Source organism: Cicer arietinum, chromosome 3 (assembly GCF_000331145.2).
Source record: "Cicer arietinum cultivar CDC Frontier isolate Library 1 chromosome 3, Cicar.CDCFrontier_v2.0, whole genome shotgun sequence".
Lineage (NCBI taxonomy): Eukaryota > Viridiplantae > Streptophyta > Magnoliopsida > Fabales > Fabaceae > Cicer > Cicer arietinum.
Window position 1 is genome coordinate 64,849,653 of NC_021162.2, and position 17,693 is coordinate 64,867,345.

At 31.4% G+C, this 17,693-nt stretch overlaps 2 protein-coding genes and 1 pseudogene across 2 annotated transcripts; 2 read left to right on the forward strand and 1 right to left on the reverse strand.

Moving 5' to 3' along the window:
- The first annotated feature begins 2,300 nt into the window (after positions 1-2,300).
- LOC101513020 (hydroxycinnamoyl-CoA:piscidic acid hydroxycinnamoyltransferase-like) lies at positions 2,301-8,363 on the forward strand (annotated as a pseudogene).
- Positions 8,364-12,348: 3,985 nt separating this feature from the next.
- On the forward strand, positions 12,349-14,047 carry LOC101513347 (hydroxycinnamoyl-CoA:piscidic acid hydroxycinnamoyltransferase-like). Its single transcript, XM_004493122.4, has one exon. It carries the CDS (start codon positions 12,413-12,415, stop codon positions 13,829-13,831), a length of 1,419 nt encoding a protein of 472 aa, XP_004493179.3. The 5' UTR covers positions 12,349-12,412; the 3' UTR covers positions 13,832-14,047.
- A 1,712-nt stretch (positions 14,048-15,759) lies between these two features.
- On the reverse strand, positions 15,760-17,400 carry LOC101513669 (spermidine hydroxycinnamoyl transferase-like). Its single transcript, XM_004493123.4, has one exon. It carries the CDS (start codon positions 17,267-17,269, stop codon positions 15,875-15,877), a length of 1,395 nt encoding a protein of 464 aa, XP_004493180.1. The 5' UTR covers positions 17,270-17,400; the 3' UTR covers positions 15,760-15,874.
- Positions 17,401-17,693: the final 293 nt, after the last annotated feature.

The window sequence follows — 17,693 nt, forward strand, 5'->3', positions numbered from 1 at the left end:
TTATTATTATTATTATTATTATTATTATTATTATTATTATTATTATTATTATTATTATTATTATTATTATTATTATTATAAGAAATATTGGTTTGATACTACTCTTGATACAATGTTATAAGTTAGTCCTTTCGAATGAATTAACAAATAGTAATCGTAGGTGGCTTGTTATGAGTTATTTTAATTTTTTTTTTAATTTTGCTTTAAGAATTACTAGTTGACGATTCGTCTTGGGACTAACCCGATTTCGTTCGGTCTTTATTGAACCCGCAACTAATCAGATTAAGAGATGAGTTATGGTCTAAAAGTTGGCCTGATCAAATATTGAGAGTGGGTAAAGAACACGCCAAATTCGACCTAATCCGTCATTTGTACACCCCTAGATGGGGATAAGACATATCAGTATAAATCTTGATGTTATTCCTTCTTTCTGTTATATTTGTTTAGTATCTCAAGCCAGATATTTTGAAAAGTTTTTAACAAGACAAAACAGAACTCAACTATCTTTCTTGTGTTTTTGCACCTTCATCAATCACTTACTACAATAAAGACAGTAAAATAAAATAAAATTATAACACATAACACCACTTAACATAGAATCTGATCGTGTTCAGTCTTCAAAGTATGAGGTGGAGTTGGGATCAATTTTAATCTTGATAGGCATACAACAACTACAAACAAAGCTAAGCCGACAAAGGTGCTACTGGACTGATGGTTATAATCTTGGTCTTTGACGGAAGCATCGCAATAATGCTGACGGAAGCACCACAACAATGCTATGTTTTTATTTGCTTTTAGCATATTACATTTTCTTTGTGTTTTTAATAAATTAGTTTTTCTTTTCTTTCTTAATTATGGTCAATTTATTAATATTATTTTTCAAAATCAGCTCAAAAAGATCATTTTATAAAATCAATCCAAAAATAGTTAAAAAAAAATTATTTGAGTCATTCTAAATTAATATTTCATAACTTTTTAGTTATAGTAGACTAGCATGTAGCGCGATGGACTGGTCCAATTCTATCCTATTTTTTAACGTGAGCTAAATAACCCGAATTAATAAGACTAGTTTAATTTTCAATCTCCTTTTTTAAGCCGGTATGTACTAATAAATGGATCAAATACCTTGATCTATTTTATCTGATCCATTTTAATAGTTCTTGTTAAAAGAATTGCAAAGACAATTTTTTTAAAAAAATAATTAAAAGAAAAAAAAAGTATGGTTACAAGGACCAAATAGATACTAGTCATAATCAAGCATAAATATTTTAATGTTCGATTAATTTAATATATTAATTTTAAAATAATAATTATTTATTTTTATATTTACTTATTTATTTATTTATTTTTATCGTAAAAAAATTACTATAATTAACTCACAAATGTGAGTTTCCAAATATAAATCTAGACAAAACGTTAACATAACCATGTTTTATTTGTCAATTAATCTAAATTTTAAAAAGATTTATTTTTTATAATTAACCTCCAATAAAAATTAATTAGCTCTGCACTAGTGAATTATGTGCGGATGACAATTGACAAGTTTGTACGTCCCTTAATAATGCAAATACCATGTTTCTCTACTCATCTATATGTAGAAACGAAGTCCTTTGCTTTCATGAACATTCCCATGTGTTTGCATCACTTAGAAGCAGTTTACTTTTCAAAAAGTTATTTTTATTTTTTAAATTTTGTATCAATTTTATACATTAATAAATAAATAACTATCTACAATTTAAAAATAATAAGACATAAAAAAAGTTTTTGTTTTTAAAAATAGTTTTTTTAACTATGATTTTATATTATCTCTATAATAATTATTTACGATTAATTTTTTTATCAAAATTAAATAAACACACATTATAAAAAAAATAAATTATTTTCACAAAGTAAGATAGCTACCTACCTTTGACATGACAACTCAACTTTGCATTCTCTTCGAATTCCATGTGAGTTTTCGGCCAGTTTGGCATCTGATGAGATTAACATTATTTTATTAAATTATCAATGAATATTCTTTTTTTATCAGACAAATTTCCCATGACTAGTTTCTTTCAAACCACTATAATTGATAATATATTCTCACAATCTGTCAGAAGTGAAATCCAAATCAAAGAGTAGTTACAAAAAGATACATTACTTAATTTTTTTTAATATATTTTTTGTGATATCTTTTTTAATAATATTTAACACTTATAGCATTAACTTGTGACACCAAAAAGTCCAACATGTATATCAACTTTTGATAATATTGTTCAATGCTCATGCCTAATTGCTTACGTATAGCCATAATAATATAAATGAACAAGAAACCGCGCCAAAACACATTGCAAAAACAAAGTGATCAATTAACTCACAAGGAAAAAATGGTAAGTGTTCAATCTCATTCCATTGTTATCCCCTCCAAACCAACACCAAATCCAAAACTCTTCTCCTTATGTGAACAAATTAAGCTTCACACTCACGATCATGTCTTCTATGTCTACAACAACATCATCATCATCAACATCAACATCAACATCAACCTTCTTTGAAACACTTAAAAATTCTCTTAGCCAAGCTTTGGTTATTTTCTATCCACTAGCTGGAAGGTTGAGTTGGATCAAAGAAGGAGGAAGATGGGAAATTCATTGCAACGCCAAATGAGCGCTTCCAATAGAAGCCAAATGTGAAGAATTAACCAATTTGAATGAATTGGGTGATTTTGTGCCAACTAATTTGGTGTCACAACTTATACCAAACATTGATTACAATCTTCCAATTCAAGATATTCCTTTATTGGCGGTGCAACTAACAAGGTTCCAATGTGGCGGTTTTACGTTAGGTGTCGCCTTATGTCGTGCCACAATTGATGGAATGGCCACCATGCGTTTCATCAAACGTGTGGGCTAAGCTAGCGCGTGGAGAGAAATTGAATGAAAGTGAACTTCCATATCACGATCGAGTTGTGTTAAATTCACGGAAACTCAAACATTCATCGTCCTTGTATTGTCATCCTAAGTTTCACGCACCACCTGATTGGGTGGGGTGTGATTTGGACGACACTAGAGAAGTTGTTGTTGCTATTGTGAAACTCGCGCAAGAACAAATTTATAAGCTTAAGAGAAAAGTTGGGTCTTGCGCGAGGTTCCAACCTACCTCAAAAGATTGTTGGGAAAAATAGCATAAGTTCAAAAGAATTAAGACACAATCACAACACAAAAATATAACGTGGAAACTCTAAAACCGGAGAAAAAACCACGACCGCTGCCTAAACCGGCAACCACATAGACTTCTCTCACTCACACCAGACACCCTAGTACAACCACACTCTTACAAAGCAAATATTTAAACTAAGTCAGATATAAGCTTAAAGAGCTATTGCTGACTGGTGCATTTGAAAACAAAGGACCAAAACCCAATATATAGCCTTGGCCTTCTCCTTATTCTCCCACACTAAAGGATGTGAGACTTGCAATCAACCCCAACAATCTCCACCTTGATTGTAAGAGTTACAGCTTTCGCTTCCATTGTCTTACCGACAATCATACTCCACCATCAAAAGTACACTTCACTTGGAACTAAACCATCCCAAGAATTTTCTCCACTTGGAACTAAACCATTCCAAGAATTTTCTCATGTCGAAACCTAACTAAAATTTATGGTGCAACTCTCATGTTGGCTTCCAGGAAGTTCTTCAGTCATCGACACATCACCACACACCTTGCATCAATGTCAACCAATGCCCGTGTGCTGTTCTGAATCCGCTAGCAATAACTTGTCCTTTTTCATGGTATAGCGGAAATACCATAAGGACAAACTTTATCTTCTAGATGAGATCACCATCATCTCCCAAAACAAGGGAGACCTTGCCAGCACTTGTCTCAGAGTCTTTTTCAGATACTGCTCTACCTAGACAATTTCTCTTCACATGCCCAGACTGTCCACACTCCCAGCACACCAAATTATTTGCATGTATCTTCTTCCCATTAGCCCCACTTCTAGTCAGCAACATTGAGCTTGATGAAGTGCTTCCATCATTTTTCATTCTCCTTTCTTCAGAAATAATTTTAGTTGCAACTTCTTCAAAATTCAAATTTTCCTTCCCATACATCAGAACAGGTTTAAGATGAACATAGGAAGGTGGAAGGGACAAAATGAGCCTTAATGCTTTATCTTCATCATCAATCTCAACTTTAATAGATTCCAACTCAGAGACAATATTATTCAAAGTACTAAGATGATCAGAGATTTTCGTAACTTCATCCATGCGCAGATTATGGAATTGCTCTTTCAACAACAACCGATTTGAGATGCCCTTAGCCTGATATAACCCTTCAAGCTTCTCCTAGAGTTGCTTGGCTGATGACAGATTCTGCACATTCGCAAGAACATTCTTTGCCAAACACAGACGAATTGCACTTGCAGCTCTCAAATCTAGTTCCTCCCACTTGTCGTCCTCCATGTTGGAAGTGTTTCCTTTCAACGCCTTGTGTAATCCTGATTGTATAAGCACATCCTTGACTTGTACTTTCCACAAGCCAAAGTTGATTCTTCCATCAAACTTCTCTATGTCAAACTTCATAACGCTTGAATAAGACATAGCAGCTGCACGCAGACTGTAAACTGTGCACCAGGTAAGTTCCCAGGAAAGAGAGGTGGGTCACAACAGACACGCTTAAATAGCAAGTCTTTCCTTAGCCAGAACCTCCCTAAACAGCACTTTCACAGTATCACCTTTCCCCTAACAATACCAAGGATAATTCTTTTCTGATGTGGAAGATCAGACAAAGTTGCAACCACAGAGCATACTAAGAAAAATTATCCTACCGAACCTCTGAACCTGGCTTCTGATACCAGTTGTTGGGAAAAATAGCATAAGTTCAAAAGAATTAAGACACAATCTCAACATAAGAATATAACGTGGAAACTCCAAAACCGGAGAAAAAACCACGACCGCTGCCTAAACCAACTCCAAAACCAGAGAAAAAACCACGACCGCTGCCTAAACCGGCAACCAGAGAATTAACACTATGTGAAAATTGTTACAACACATAAACTTCTCTCACTCACACCAGACACCCTAGTACAACCACATTCTTACAAAACAAATATTTAAACTAAGTCAGATACAAGCTTAAAGAGCTATTGCTGACTAGTGCATTTGAAAACAAATAACCAAAACCCAATATATAGCTTTGGCCTTCTCCTTATTCTCCCACACTAAAGGATGTGGGACTTGCAATCAACCCCAACAAAGATATCTCTAAGAAAAAACCATATTCAACTTTTGAGGTTATTGTAGGATATCTTTGGAGGTGTGCCACTAAAGCGCGCTACGCACAAGGAAATAGTGATTAACCAACGAGATTGTCCACGTTGGTTAACAGTAGAAACCGTTTAAAACCGCCTCTCCCTAGTGGTTATGCCGGGAATGCCGCATTTCCAACGGTGACACCAACTCGCTCCTTTAATGATATTATTTGTAAGCCTTTGGGTAATGTTGTAGAGGATGTTAGGGAAGCACTTGAAAGAGTGACAGGAGATTATGTAATGTCGGCATTTGATTACATAGATAGGGAGAAAGAAATGGATTTGTTGAGATATAATTTTTACTACCCTGCAAAAAGTGTGTGTGAGGGACCATACAAGAGGAACCCAAATCTTTTTGTCGTTAGTTGGATGAATTTTCCTTATAAAGATGCAAATTTTGGGTGGGGGGAACCTACATATTATGGGCCAGGGTACATGGATTCTGAAGGGAAGGCTTTTGTTATGAATGCTAGTGATGGAGATGGTCTTGTTGTGGCGATTTGTTTGGAGGCATGTTTTATGGATAGTTTTAAGAAATTGTTTTATGATGATATTGATGATGTGTTTTGTACTTCTAAATTGTGAAGCAATGTTAAGTGGTTAAAAATAGGGGTGGGCAAAGTTCAGTTTTGCACTAGAACCATTTGAAAATTGAACCGAACTGTTTTTCAGTTTGGAAAAACCGAACTGAACCGGTTTTCAGTTCAAAGAACCGAACCGAACCGGTTTATAAAAGTGGTGCACCGGTTTATTATTTTGAACCAAACCGAACTGGTTTAACTTAATTTTTTTGTTCATATAGGCCAAAATTTTCATAATTACCCCTAATTACGACTAAAAAAAATTCGGTTCAAGTTTTTTGAAATAAAAACCGGTTCGTTTTGGTTTTTTTAAACAAAAAACCGGTTCGGTTCGGTTTTTTGAATTGAAAAACCGGTTCGGTTCAGTTCTGGTTTTACAAAATCAGTTCGAAAACAGTTCGGTTCTTAAACCAGTTCAGTTCAAAAGCAGTTCGGTTCGGTTCGGTTCGGCAGTTTGGTTCAGTTTTTGGTTTTTTTGAACACCCCTAGTTAAAAGGATTTGGTTCAAGTAAATGAGGTTGGTCCAATATATTGAAGTGATTCATTTGGGAAATAAAATCGTGCAATTGTTTTGATGATTTTTGTTTATAATCAATTTTGATAGTTTTGATTTGACAATTAAGATATGAGGTTATGCAGATCTGATTGTTTTTTCAACTTCAAATCTGTTGAAAGGTTAGATTAATATTTTTTATGGAGAGACGTGCACGATATGCATCTGTGAGGTTTCGTGATTAAATTATAAGTATGGAAGTATATGGGAACTGATCTATTTGGAGACTATGAGCGAGGAGTTTTTTCTTTGTGGAGACAGAGATGGAGAAAAAGATCCTCCAAAAGTGATTTAGAGACGAGAACGAGGATCATACCCCACGCCTCATAATGACCACGTCTTCAAATAATTTATTAAAATGATCTTTGGATCGTATATATTCAAATATTTTATATATATATATGTATATTTATCTTTTCATTATGTTATGTGATTTTTATGATACAATAATATCATAATTTTCATTTGTTTTATAGTTAAATTTTCTCCTATCAATTTAATTGAAAATAAGATAAGTGCGGTTATTATATTTATGTTAATGGATCCTTAAGGGATAGGGAGAGAGAGAAAAAAATTCAGAGAGTGGAGTGAAAACGTAGATGGAGAATATTTTGTCTCCTTAGATGATACCCGAGTTCGTTCCACCGACTGTTACCTTGACGACGGAAACGTCGTTAGATTTTCTTGATCGAGACTCGTCGATTGTTTGGGTATATGATTCCACCTCAAGCAGGGCTATTTTTACGAGGAGGGTAGTGAGGACAACCAGGAGAGTTGGGGAAGTATATCTCGTGGAGCTAACTCGTGAGAGGATCGACTATTCGATACCTTCAAGATTGGTGCTCGGGATAAGTGGAGCACGGGAAGATGCAGGGGATTCCTCAGTTAGAGTTAAGGTGGAGGCCACCGTAGGGGCTGGAGATACAGTGGTTGGATCGGGGACTGGCGGAAAGGAAAAGGGGCTGATGTCGGTGGGAAGAGATATTGCAGGACCGTTTAGACGGGCCGAGCCAGAGCATCAGCTTCCAATGAATGATCCCTTATCCACTGTCGCTGAAGTAGCTAACTGTTTTGAGATCCCAGCGCCACCGAAGCCACCTATCTCGTGGGTGGATCTGACTTCTGAGTAGACCGATCCTTCTATGGATGTTGATGAGGAAGAGGTTTCTTCGAAGAGAGATATTGCGTCAGATGAGACTTGTGCAGTGTGTGGAGGTCACCCTTGTTATTGTAGTTGTTAGTGGATGAATAGATTAGTTTTTTGTTGTACTTATTTTGTGTTAGGATGACTGTATCTATAACATATATTTTCAGTTGACTTTTGTTTTTGTGGGTCCATGTTCCATTTTTTGACGTGACCACGAGGGATAACATTTTTGGAGCAGTACTTTTGGGCAGGTGTCTGCCGAGAATACCCCATGGGTATGAGCAATGTTTGAAAGATCTCATAGCTCAAGTGTATTTTTCTATTTGTATACTTTGAATATCGTCTCAAAAACTATTTTAGCTGGTTTGTATATATGATGTAATTATTCAAAACTTATGTCGTTTGTGTTACAACATGGTATTTTATTAATTTGTTTTTAGAAAAAAAACGCATTTGTGTTGTTAAAAATCGAAGTGTTACACATCACATGCCATTGAACCAGATGTAGTGCAATTGAAAGATGAATTATCTTTTGAAGTACCCCCATAAGAATTGAAGATAAAAATGTCAAGATGCTCCGCAACAAGGAAATTCCTTAGGTGAAGGTAATCTGAAATCAAGCCACCACCGGAGATGTCACTTGGGAACGTGAGCACAAGAAGAGGGAGTAGTACCCAAAGCTGTCCTCTGATGCTAGTTTCGAGGACAAAACTATTATACGTAGATATAATGTAAGATACACATGTTTCCTATTTATTAATAGTTAATAAGATGTATTTTCTTCATTTAATTTTATTATATAATTACAAGATTTTATATTAATTTTAATCATTATTTTTTTAGTGTATATATATTCTTATTTGATTTGACTTTATATGTTGCTAATTTTGATTAAATAAAATAAATTAAATATAAATTAATTGAAATAATGCTAATAAATTATTAACAATAATAATAATGACATGTTTTATTTTGTTTGTTTGTAAAAAAAAATTATGTTAAATGGGTGTGACCCATGTGTCACTTAATAAAGGAGTATAAATCTCAATTAGGTTAACAAAATAAATAAATAATTAAAAAGGAAGAGAAAGGTGTGTTGCACGCTCCACACAGAAAGGCAGTGAGGAAACATATTAGTTCCAGTAGTATGCGGAGCAAATTTACTCGGGTTTTACTCAAATATTAAGACGTGATTTATATCGTTATGCTTACTTTTACTACATTGTATTAACATTTTTGCTTCATTTCTGACTCAATTTAATAAAACCTTTAATTTTGAAATGATAATTTTTGATTTAAAATTTATATTTTTAAATAAAAATATGTATTCTTATGGTAAAATTGTTGATGTTGTTGCTCATAAAAAAAATTAATATATAATAAATGATTTTATGACAATGAATAATTTTAAATATGGTTTTTGATGTTATCATTATTATTATTACTATTATTAATAAATTCTTTTTAGTTTAAAAAATAAAATACATTGTTACGGTGAAATTGACGGTTTATTACTCAGTTATTTTGACCATTTCTGAAAACTAAATTCAATGAATTGTTTTATGAGTTGGAGACGTGGAAATCAATAAATAAATATTAGAAAAGTCTCACTTTTTGAAATGTTTTTATGTTTCTAAGATGTTAAAGTTTGATTTTAAAATAATTAATTGATTTTAGATTAGTAGTTTTACGATCTAATTAGTAGAAGGAGTTAGAATTGTTCTTGTTAAGATGGTTGAAGTATTCGTTTAACATGAGTCAATCAATTAAACTTAAAGATTTTATTTTTATTTGGATAAAATATGTTTTGTTGATTTATTATTATTATTATTATTATTATTATTATTATTATTATTATTATTATTATTATTATTATTATTATTATTATTATTATAAGAAATATTGGTTTGATACTACTCTTGATACAATGTTATAAGTTAGTCCTTTCGAATGAATTAACAAATAGTAATCGTAGGTGGCTTGTTATGAGTTATTTTAATTTTTTTTCTTAATTTTTTTTTAAGAATTACTAGTTGACGATTCGTTTTGGGACTAACCCGATTTCGTCTCGTCTTTATTGAACCTGTAACTAATCGGATTAAGAGACAAGTTATGGTCTAAAAATTGGCTCGATCAAATATTGAGACTGAGTAAAGAACACACTAAATTCGACCTAACCCGTTCTTTGTACACCCCTAGAGAGGATAAGACATATCAATATAAATCTTGATGTTTTTCCTTATGTTTTGTTATATTTGTTTTACTATCCCAAGCTAGATATTTTGAAAAGTTTTTAACGAGACAAAACACAATTCAACTCTCTTTCTTGTGTTTTTGAACCTTCATCAATCACTTACCACAATAAAGATAATAAAATAAAATTATAACACATAACACCACTTAACATAGAATCTGATCGCGTTCATTCTTCAAAGTAGGAAGATGGAGTTCTGATCAATATTGATCTTGATCGGCATTCGGCAACCACGAACAATGTTGAACCGACAAAGGTGTTTTTTAACTGATGGTTATAGTCTTGATCTTTGATGGAAACACTGCAATAATGCTAACGGAAGCACCACAACAATGCTATGTTTTTCTTAACTTTTAGCATATTACATTTTCTTTGTGTTTTTATAAATTAGGCTTTCTTTTCTTTCTTAATTATGGTCAATTTATTAATATTTGTTTTTAAATCAGCTCAAAAAGACCATTTTATAAAGTCAATTCAAAAATAGTAAAAAAAAAATATTATTTGAATCATTCTAAATTTTTTCATAATTTTTTAATTGTAGTAGACAAGCATGTAGCACGATGGACAGGTCCAATTAATTCAGTCCTTAAATAACTCAGATTAATAAAACTCGTTTAATTTTCAATCTCTTTTTTAAGGCCGCTGATTCATTTTAATAGTTCTTGTTAAAAGAACTGCAAAGGCAAATTTTTTAAAAATAATTGAAAGAAAAAAAATCACAACTGTAAAGATCAAATATATACTAAATATTAATTATTTATTTTTATATTTACTTATTTATTTATTTATTTATTTTATCTTTAAAAGAAATTACTATAATTAACTCACAACCGTGAATTTCCAAATATATACCTAGACAAAACGATAACATAACCATGTTATATTTGTCAATTAATCTAAAATTTAAACAGATTTAATTTTTTATATTTAACCTCCAATAAAAATTAATTAGCTCTGCACTAGTGAGTTATGTGGACAATTGACAAGTTTGTACGTCACTTAATAATGCATATGCCATATACCATGTTTCTAAACTCATCCATATCTAGAAACGAAGTCCTTTGCTTTCAGGAACATTCCCACGTGTTTGCATCACTTAGGAGCAGTTTACTTTTCAAAAAGTTATTTTTATTTTTTCAATTTTGTACCAATTTTGTACATTAATAAATAAATAAGAGATTTTTGAAATGGATAACTATTTACAATTTAAAAAATAATAAAACATAAAAAAAGTTTTTGTTTTTAAAATAATTTTTTAACTATTATTTCATATTACCTCTATAATAATTATTTACAATTAATTTTTTTATCAAAATTAAATAAATATACATTATACAAAAATAAATTATTTTCACAAAGTAAGATATCTACCAACCTTAGAGAACTCAACTTTGTATTCTCTTCGAAGTCCATGTGAGTTTTGGCCAATTTGGCATCTGATGAGATAAACATTATTTTATTAAATTGTCAATGAATATTCTTTTTTTATCAAACAAATTGCCCATGACTAGTTTCTTTCAAACCACTACAATTGATAATACATTTTTCAATGGCGGAGCTTGAACGAAAATGTTGAGGGGCTAAATTTTTAAAATTTTAATGGGTAAATAAAAAGTTATAATATAATACTGTATATAAAAATTTTAAGTTGTAAATTTATAAAATTATATTGACGATCAAACTATTAACCTTATATGATAGAGTTAACAAATCAAATTTTGGTTGACAATTTTAATAATTAAACTCTATATAAAATTCACAATTATATATCTAGATAAAATTCACAATTCACATAGTTGTAATTTATGTTGAAAAATTTAGTTTATTATATAATTATAGTAGTTATTTTTATAACTTTTTATAAACAATTTTCTCTAAATTTTTTTTATAATAGATATTTGAGTTATAATTTAGTCAATAAAAATTGATGTATTTGATCCATAGCATGGATCAAATTGATCAATTTTTGTTGATCAAATTATAACTTAGATGTATCTTATAAAAAAAGAATAATATTATTAGAACACAAAATTTAACACAAAATATGACACAAATACAATACCGTATAAAATAAAGATAATTACTATTCATATTTGTATTTCAATACACATTATTATATTTTTGTCTCATTTTATGTCAAATTGTGTTTCAATAACATTATTTAAAAAATAAATAAAAATAATAATATTTTTTAAAAAATGATTGAGAACTTTAGAATGGCCGTGGCTACCCTATGTCCCTATGAAGATCTGAAGATCCGGCATGTCCCTATGAAGATCTGAAGATCCGGCAGTAACGTTCTCACAGTATGGAAGAAGTGAAATCCAAATTAAAGAGTAGTTACAAAAAGATACATTACTTAATTTTTTTTAATATATTCTTTGTGATATATTTTTTAATAATATTTAACACTTATAGCATTAACTTGTGACACCAAAAAGTCCAGCATGCATATCAACTTTTGATAATATTGTTCAATGCTCATGCCTAATTGCTTACGTATAGCCATAATAATATAAATGAACAAGAAACCGCACCAAAACACATTGCAAAAACAAAGTGATCAATTAACTCACAAGGAAAAAATGGTGAGTGTTCAATCTCATTCCATTGTTATCCCCTCCAAACCAACACCAAATCCAAAACTCTTCTCCTTATGTGAACAAATCAAGCTTCACACTCACGCTCCTGTCCTTTATGTCTACAACAACAAAACAACATCATCATCATCAACATCAACATCAACCTTCTTTGAAACACTTAAAAATTCTCTTAGCCAAGCTTTGGTTATTTTCTATCCACTAGCTGGAAGGTTGAGTTGGACCAAAGAAGGAGGAAGATGGGAAATTCATTGCAACGCCAAAGGAGCGCTTCTAATAGAAGCCAAATGTGAAGAATTAACAAATTTGAATGAATTGGGTGATTTTGTGCCAACTAATTTGGTGTCACAACTTATACCAAACATTGATTACAATCTTCCCATTCAAGATATTCCTTTATTGGCGGTGCAACTAACGAGGTTCCAATGTGGTGGTTTTACGTTAGGTGTCGCCTTATGTCGTGCCACAATTGATGGAACGGCCACCATGTGTTTCGTGAACACGTGGGCTAAGTTAGCGCGTGGAGAGAAATTGAATGAAAATGAATTGCCATATCACGATCGAGTCTTGTTAAATTCACGTAAACTCAAACATTCAGCGTCCTTGAATTGTCATCCTGAGTTTCACGCACCACCTGGTTGGTTGGGGCGTGATTTGGACGACACTAGAGAAGTTGTTGTTGCTACTGTGAAACTCGCGCAAGAACAAGTTTATAAGCTCAAGAGAAAAGTTGGTTCTTGCGCGAGGTTCCAACCTACCTCAAAAGATATCTCTAAGAAAAAACCCTATTCAACTTTTGAGGTTATTGTAGGATATCTTTGGAGGTGCGTCACTAAAGCGCGCTACACACAAGGAAATAGTGATCAACCAACGAGATTGTCCACGTTGGTTAACTGTAGAAACCGTTTAAAACCGCCTCTCCCTAGCGGTTATGCCGGCAATGCAGCATTTCCAACGGTGACACCAACTCGCTCCTTTAATGATATTATTCGTAAGCCTTTGGGTAATGTTGTAGAGGATGTTAGGGAAGCACTTGAAAGAGTGACAGGAGATTATGTAATGTCGGCACTTGATTACATAGATAGGGAGAAAGAAATGGATTTGTTGAGATATAATTTTCACTACCCTGCAAAAAGTGTGTGTGAGGGACCATACAAGAGGAACCCAAATCTTTTTGTTGTTAGTTGGATGAATTTTCCTTATAAAGATGCAAATTTTGGGTGGGGGGAACCTACATATTATGGGCCAGGGTACATGGATTCTGAAGGGAAGGCTTTTGTTATGAATGATAGTGATGGAGATGGTCTTGTTGTGGCGATTTGTTTGGAGGCATGTTTTATGGATAGTTTTAAGAAATTGTTTTATGATGATATTGATGATGTGTTTTCTACTTCTAAATTGTGAAGCAATGTTAAGTGGTTAAAGGGATTTGGTTCAAGTAAATGAGGTTGGTTCAATATATTGAAGTGATTCATTTGGGAAATAAAATCGTGCAATTGTTTTGATTATTTTTGTTTATAATCAATTTTGATAGTTTTGATTTGACAATTAAGATATGAAGTTATTCAGTGTTTGTTTTTTCAACTTCAAATATGTTGAAAGGTAGATTAATATTTTATATGGAGAGACGTGCACGATATGCATCTTTTGAGGTTTCGTGATTAAATTATAAGTTTAAATCACAGCATTATATGAGTATGGAACTATATGGGAACTGATCTATTTGGAGACTAAGCGAGGAGTTTTTTCTCTGTGGAGACAGAGATGGAGAAAAAATCCTCCAAAAGTGATTTAGAGACGAGAATGAGGATTATACCCCACGCCTCATAGTGATCACGTCTTCAAATTATTTATTAAAATGATCTTTGTATCGTATATATTTAAATATTTTATATATATATGTTTATTTATCTTTTCATACGATATGTATTTATGTTATGTGATTTTTACGATACAATAATATCATAATTTTCATTTGTTTTATAGTTAAATTTTCTCCTGCCAATTTAATTGAAAATAAGATAAGTGCAGTTATTATATTTATGTTAATGGGTCCTTAAGGGATAGGGATGGAGAGAAAAAAATTCAGAGTGAAGTGGAAACGTGGATGGAGAATATTTTGAGTGACGAAAACGGGTAGCGCGACAGTACACGTGGCTCCTGTCTCACGATTGACATCCCTTACATATGAGTTATCATTTTATCATATAAAAATTTCACTTGTCAAATTATAAAAATTTAATCTCAAAATATATAATTAGAAGAAAATAAATTGATCATTTTAAAAATTGAGAGACTAATTTTAATTTTAAAATTGTTTATTTATATATAATTAATCTTATTTATCTCATAAAAATTAGTATGTTCTCAAAAGTAAGCTTGTTTTATAAGAATCAAAGACCAAATAAAAAAGAAAATTCATGTCAATCACTCTGATTATTTTTAAGTATCTTTTTTGAAGTTTTTTTTTTTAATTTATATTTTTTATTTTTAAAATACTATTAACTATTTAATATTTTTAAAATAAAATATTAAATATTTAGTGTGTCATAAATAAATATTTTATCAAAAGTAATAAAATTTACTGATTATATGAAGTTGCCACTTGTTGAAAGTATGTTCATTTAAATACAATGAAGTTGCCACTTGTTGAAAGTATAGTCATTTAAATGCAATAAAGTGTTTATGGTGCATTTATGGTTTGTTTGATGTGCATAATAAAATATTAATATAAAGTTGAATAATAATAATAATAATAATAATAATAATAATAATAATATAAAATATAATTGTTCTTAGAGTCTCTTATTTTAATTTTAGATAGTATTTGGATCTTTTATTTTTTTCTTTTTAATTTGATTTTTTATTTAATTTTATTATAAAAATTCAAAAATATAAAAAATAAAAATATGAATTTATTTAAAGATTTAAATTATAATCTTAATAAAATTTGCATTATATTAGAGATAATAATTAATTTTATAAGTTTTGTTTGATAATTTTAATAAATTTTTATAAAAAAAAATCATGTTTATAAAAAAAAATCATGTTATTTCAATTTTAACCGACAACAATTTTCATTTTAATGTTATACCAAATACAGATCACTGTCCATATTAAAGAGGTACTATCATAAATAATTCAATTAATATGTCTATTATTGGAATAACATGAGGGACTCTAATTCTATTTAATCAAAACACAATTTATCAAATGGTTTTGACTTTTGACACAAAACTTGCTAAATGTAACTAATTCCAAACTTAAAAAGAGAATCAAAACCAATATCTCAACTTGACATGAGTGATACTAAATCAATGTTAATACCAACGTTGATATGCTAATCAAACAATTTTATTAGATGAAAAGAAACAACACAAACACAAGCAAAATTTAAACAGCCCCTAATCACATCATTAAACCTTAATTTCTTTGACAGAATAGTCATCACAGTTTGGAACTACTAATCATCTCAATATCCTCATAAAACAATTTCTTCAAAGCATCTAAATGCAAAGGTTGCAAACAAACAGTTACCAAAAAACCACCACCACCACCAACTCCTTCGTCAACAACAAAAGCCTTACCAATACCATCAGAATTAATTATCCCAGGAACCAAATAATCAGGTTTCCCCCATCCAAAATCATTCTCATAAAAAGGAAAATTAGTCCAACCAACAACATACAAATTAGGGTCACCACCAAATTGTCCCTTATTTTTAGCAAAGTTATAAAACCTATCCTTCAACAAATTCATATCTTTCTCATTAGCTATATAATCAAGAACAGATCTTACATACTCATCATTCATCTTTTCAACAGCTTCCCTCACTTTCCCAACCACATTACCTAAAGGTTTGTGCACAACATCATCAAATGAACAAGTTTTTGTCACCGTAGGAAAAGTTGCATTCCCAAAATAATTCTTAGGCAAAGGTGGATTCAACCTTTTTCTACAATTAACCAAAGTTGTTAACCTCGTTGGTTGTTTCCAATTTCCTTCAAAACGCACTTTACAAACACACCTCCATAAATAACCACAAATAACCTCAAAACTAGTATAACCTCGTACCTTGTTTTTTTCATTGTTGGCTTTGTTCTTGAGCTTTTCAACTTGGTTTTTGGTGATTTTCAACATGGTAGTTTCATAAAGTGGTTTTTTAATCCTATGTAGCATGTTATTACTATCTTCTTCCCAAAGGGGTGGTGGAGAAAACTCATGGTGTTGAAAACGTGGCGGTTTATGAAGGATCTTTGAATCTAACAAAGTTCTATCAAGAAAAGGGGGCAAAGTTGAGTTAAAGTTTTGACCTTTAGCAAGCTTAGCCCATGAATTGATGAAATTGGAAACAGAAGCACCATCAACAAGAGAACGAGAAAGAGCAACGGCAAGAGTGAGGGAGCCACAAGGGAATTCAGTGAGTTGAACAACTAGCAAAGGAACATGTTCAATAGGGACATCATAGTTAATTTTTGGGAGGAGTTTTTGGACAACATGGGTGGAATCGAAATTACCTAGATTTTTGAAAGTGAGATCTGAAGTGGCTTGTAAGAAGAGTGCACCTTTGTTATTGCAGTGGAGTTGTAAAAAGTGGTTTTTGTGAGTATAGTTTAATCGACCAGCAAAAGGGTAGTAGTGAGTGAGTGTTTTGGAGAGAGAGGTTAGGAGAGTGTGTATTGATGGTGGAGAATGAGAATGAGAATGATTGTTGTTTATGAAGAGATAAAGTTGGTATCCATGATTAGAGAGTTTGATTTGGTCACAGAGAGAAAGAGAGAGTGTTGTGGTTGGTGTTGTCTCGGATGGGGCTACAGTGTATGAACGCTTGATCTTCACCATTTTCTTCTTCTTTTTGCCAACTCCGGTTTAGAAGAGTTGAGTGGGAAAAATAAAACTTCCACCTGTGCCAGCATAACATGTACGTTTGCTATTTTTTTATTTTTTAATATTAAATATCAAAGTTCATTTTCAAATTACTGGAAATTATATTGATTAAAATAAATTTATAACACTTATGAAAAGGTAAAATGTTTATAAATGTAAAATATATAAATATGTTTCCAAAATAATCATGTCTTTTTATTATTTAATCAATTAGCATATTTATTGTAACTTTTTCAATATACTTTTTAATACAAGAGAAAGTTACACAATCCTCTTAAAAAATCTGGAATTATATTCTCATTCTCAGTTAAAGTACACACTTGGGATGTCAAAGAAGCAACGTTGACACGGAGGTGCTTCTTTCACCTTCTTATATTTA

Excerpts from the sequence above, each read along its gene's own strand:
- LOC101513347 (XM_004493122.4), top strand. The coding sequence starts at position 12,413 with ATGGTGAGTGTTCAATCTCATTCCATTGTTATCCCCTCCAAACCAACA.
- LOC101513669 (XM_004493123.4), bottom strand. The coding sequence starts at position 17,269 with ATGGTGAAGATCAAGCGTTCATACACTGTAGCCCCATCCGAGACAACA.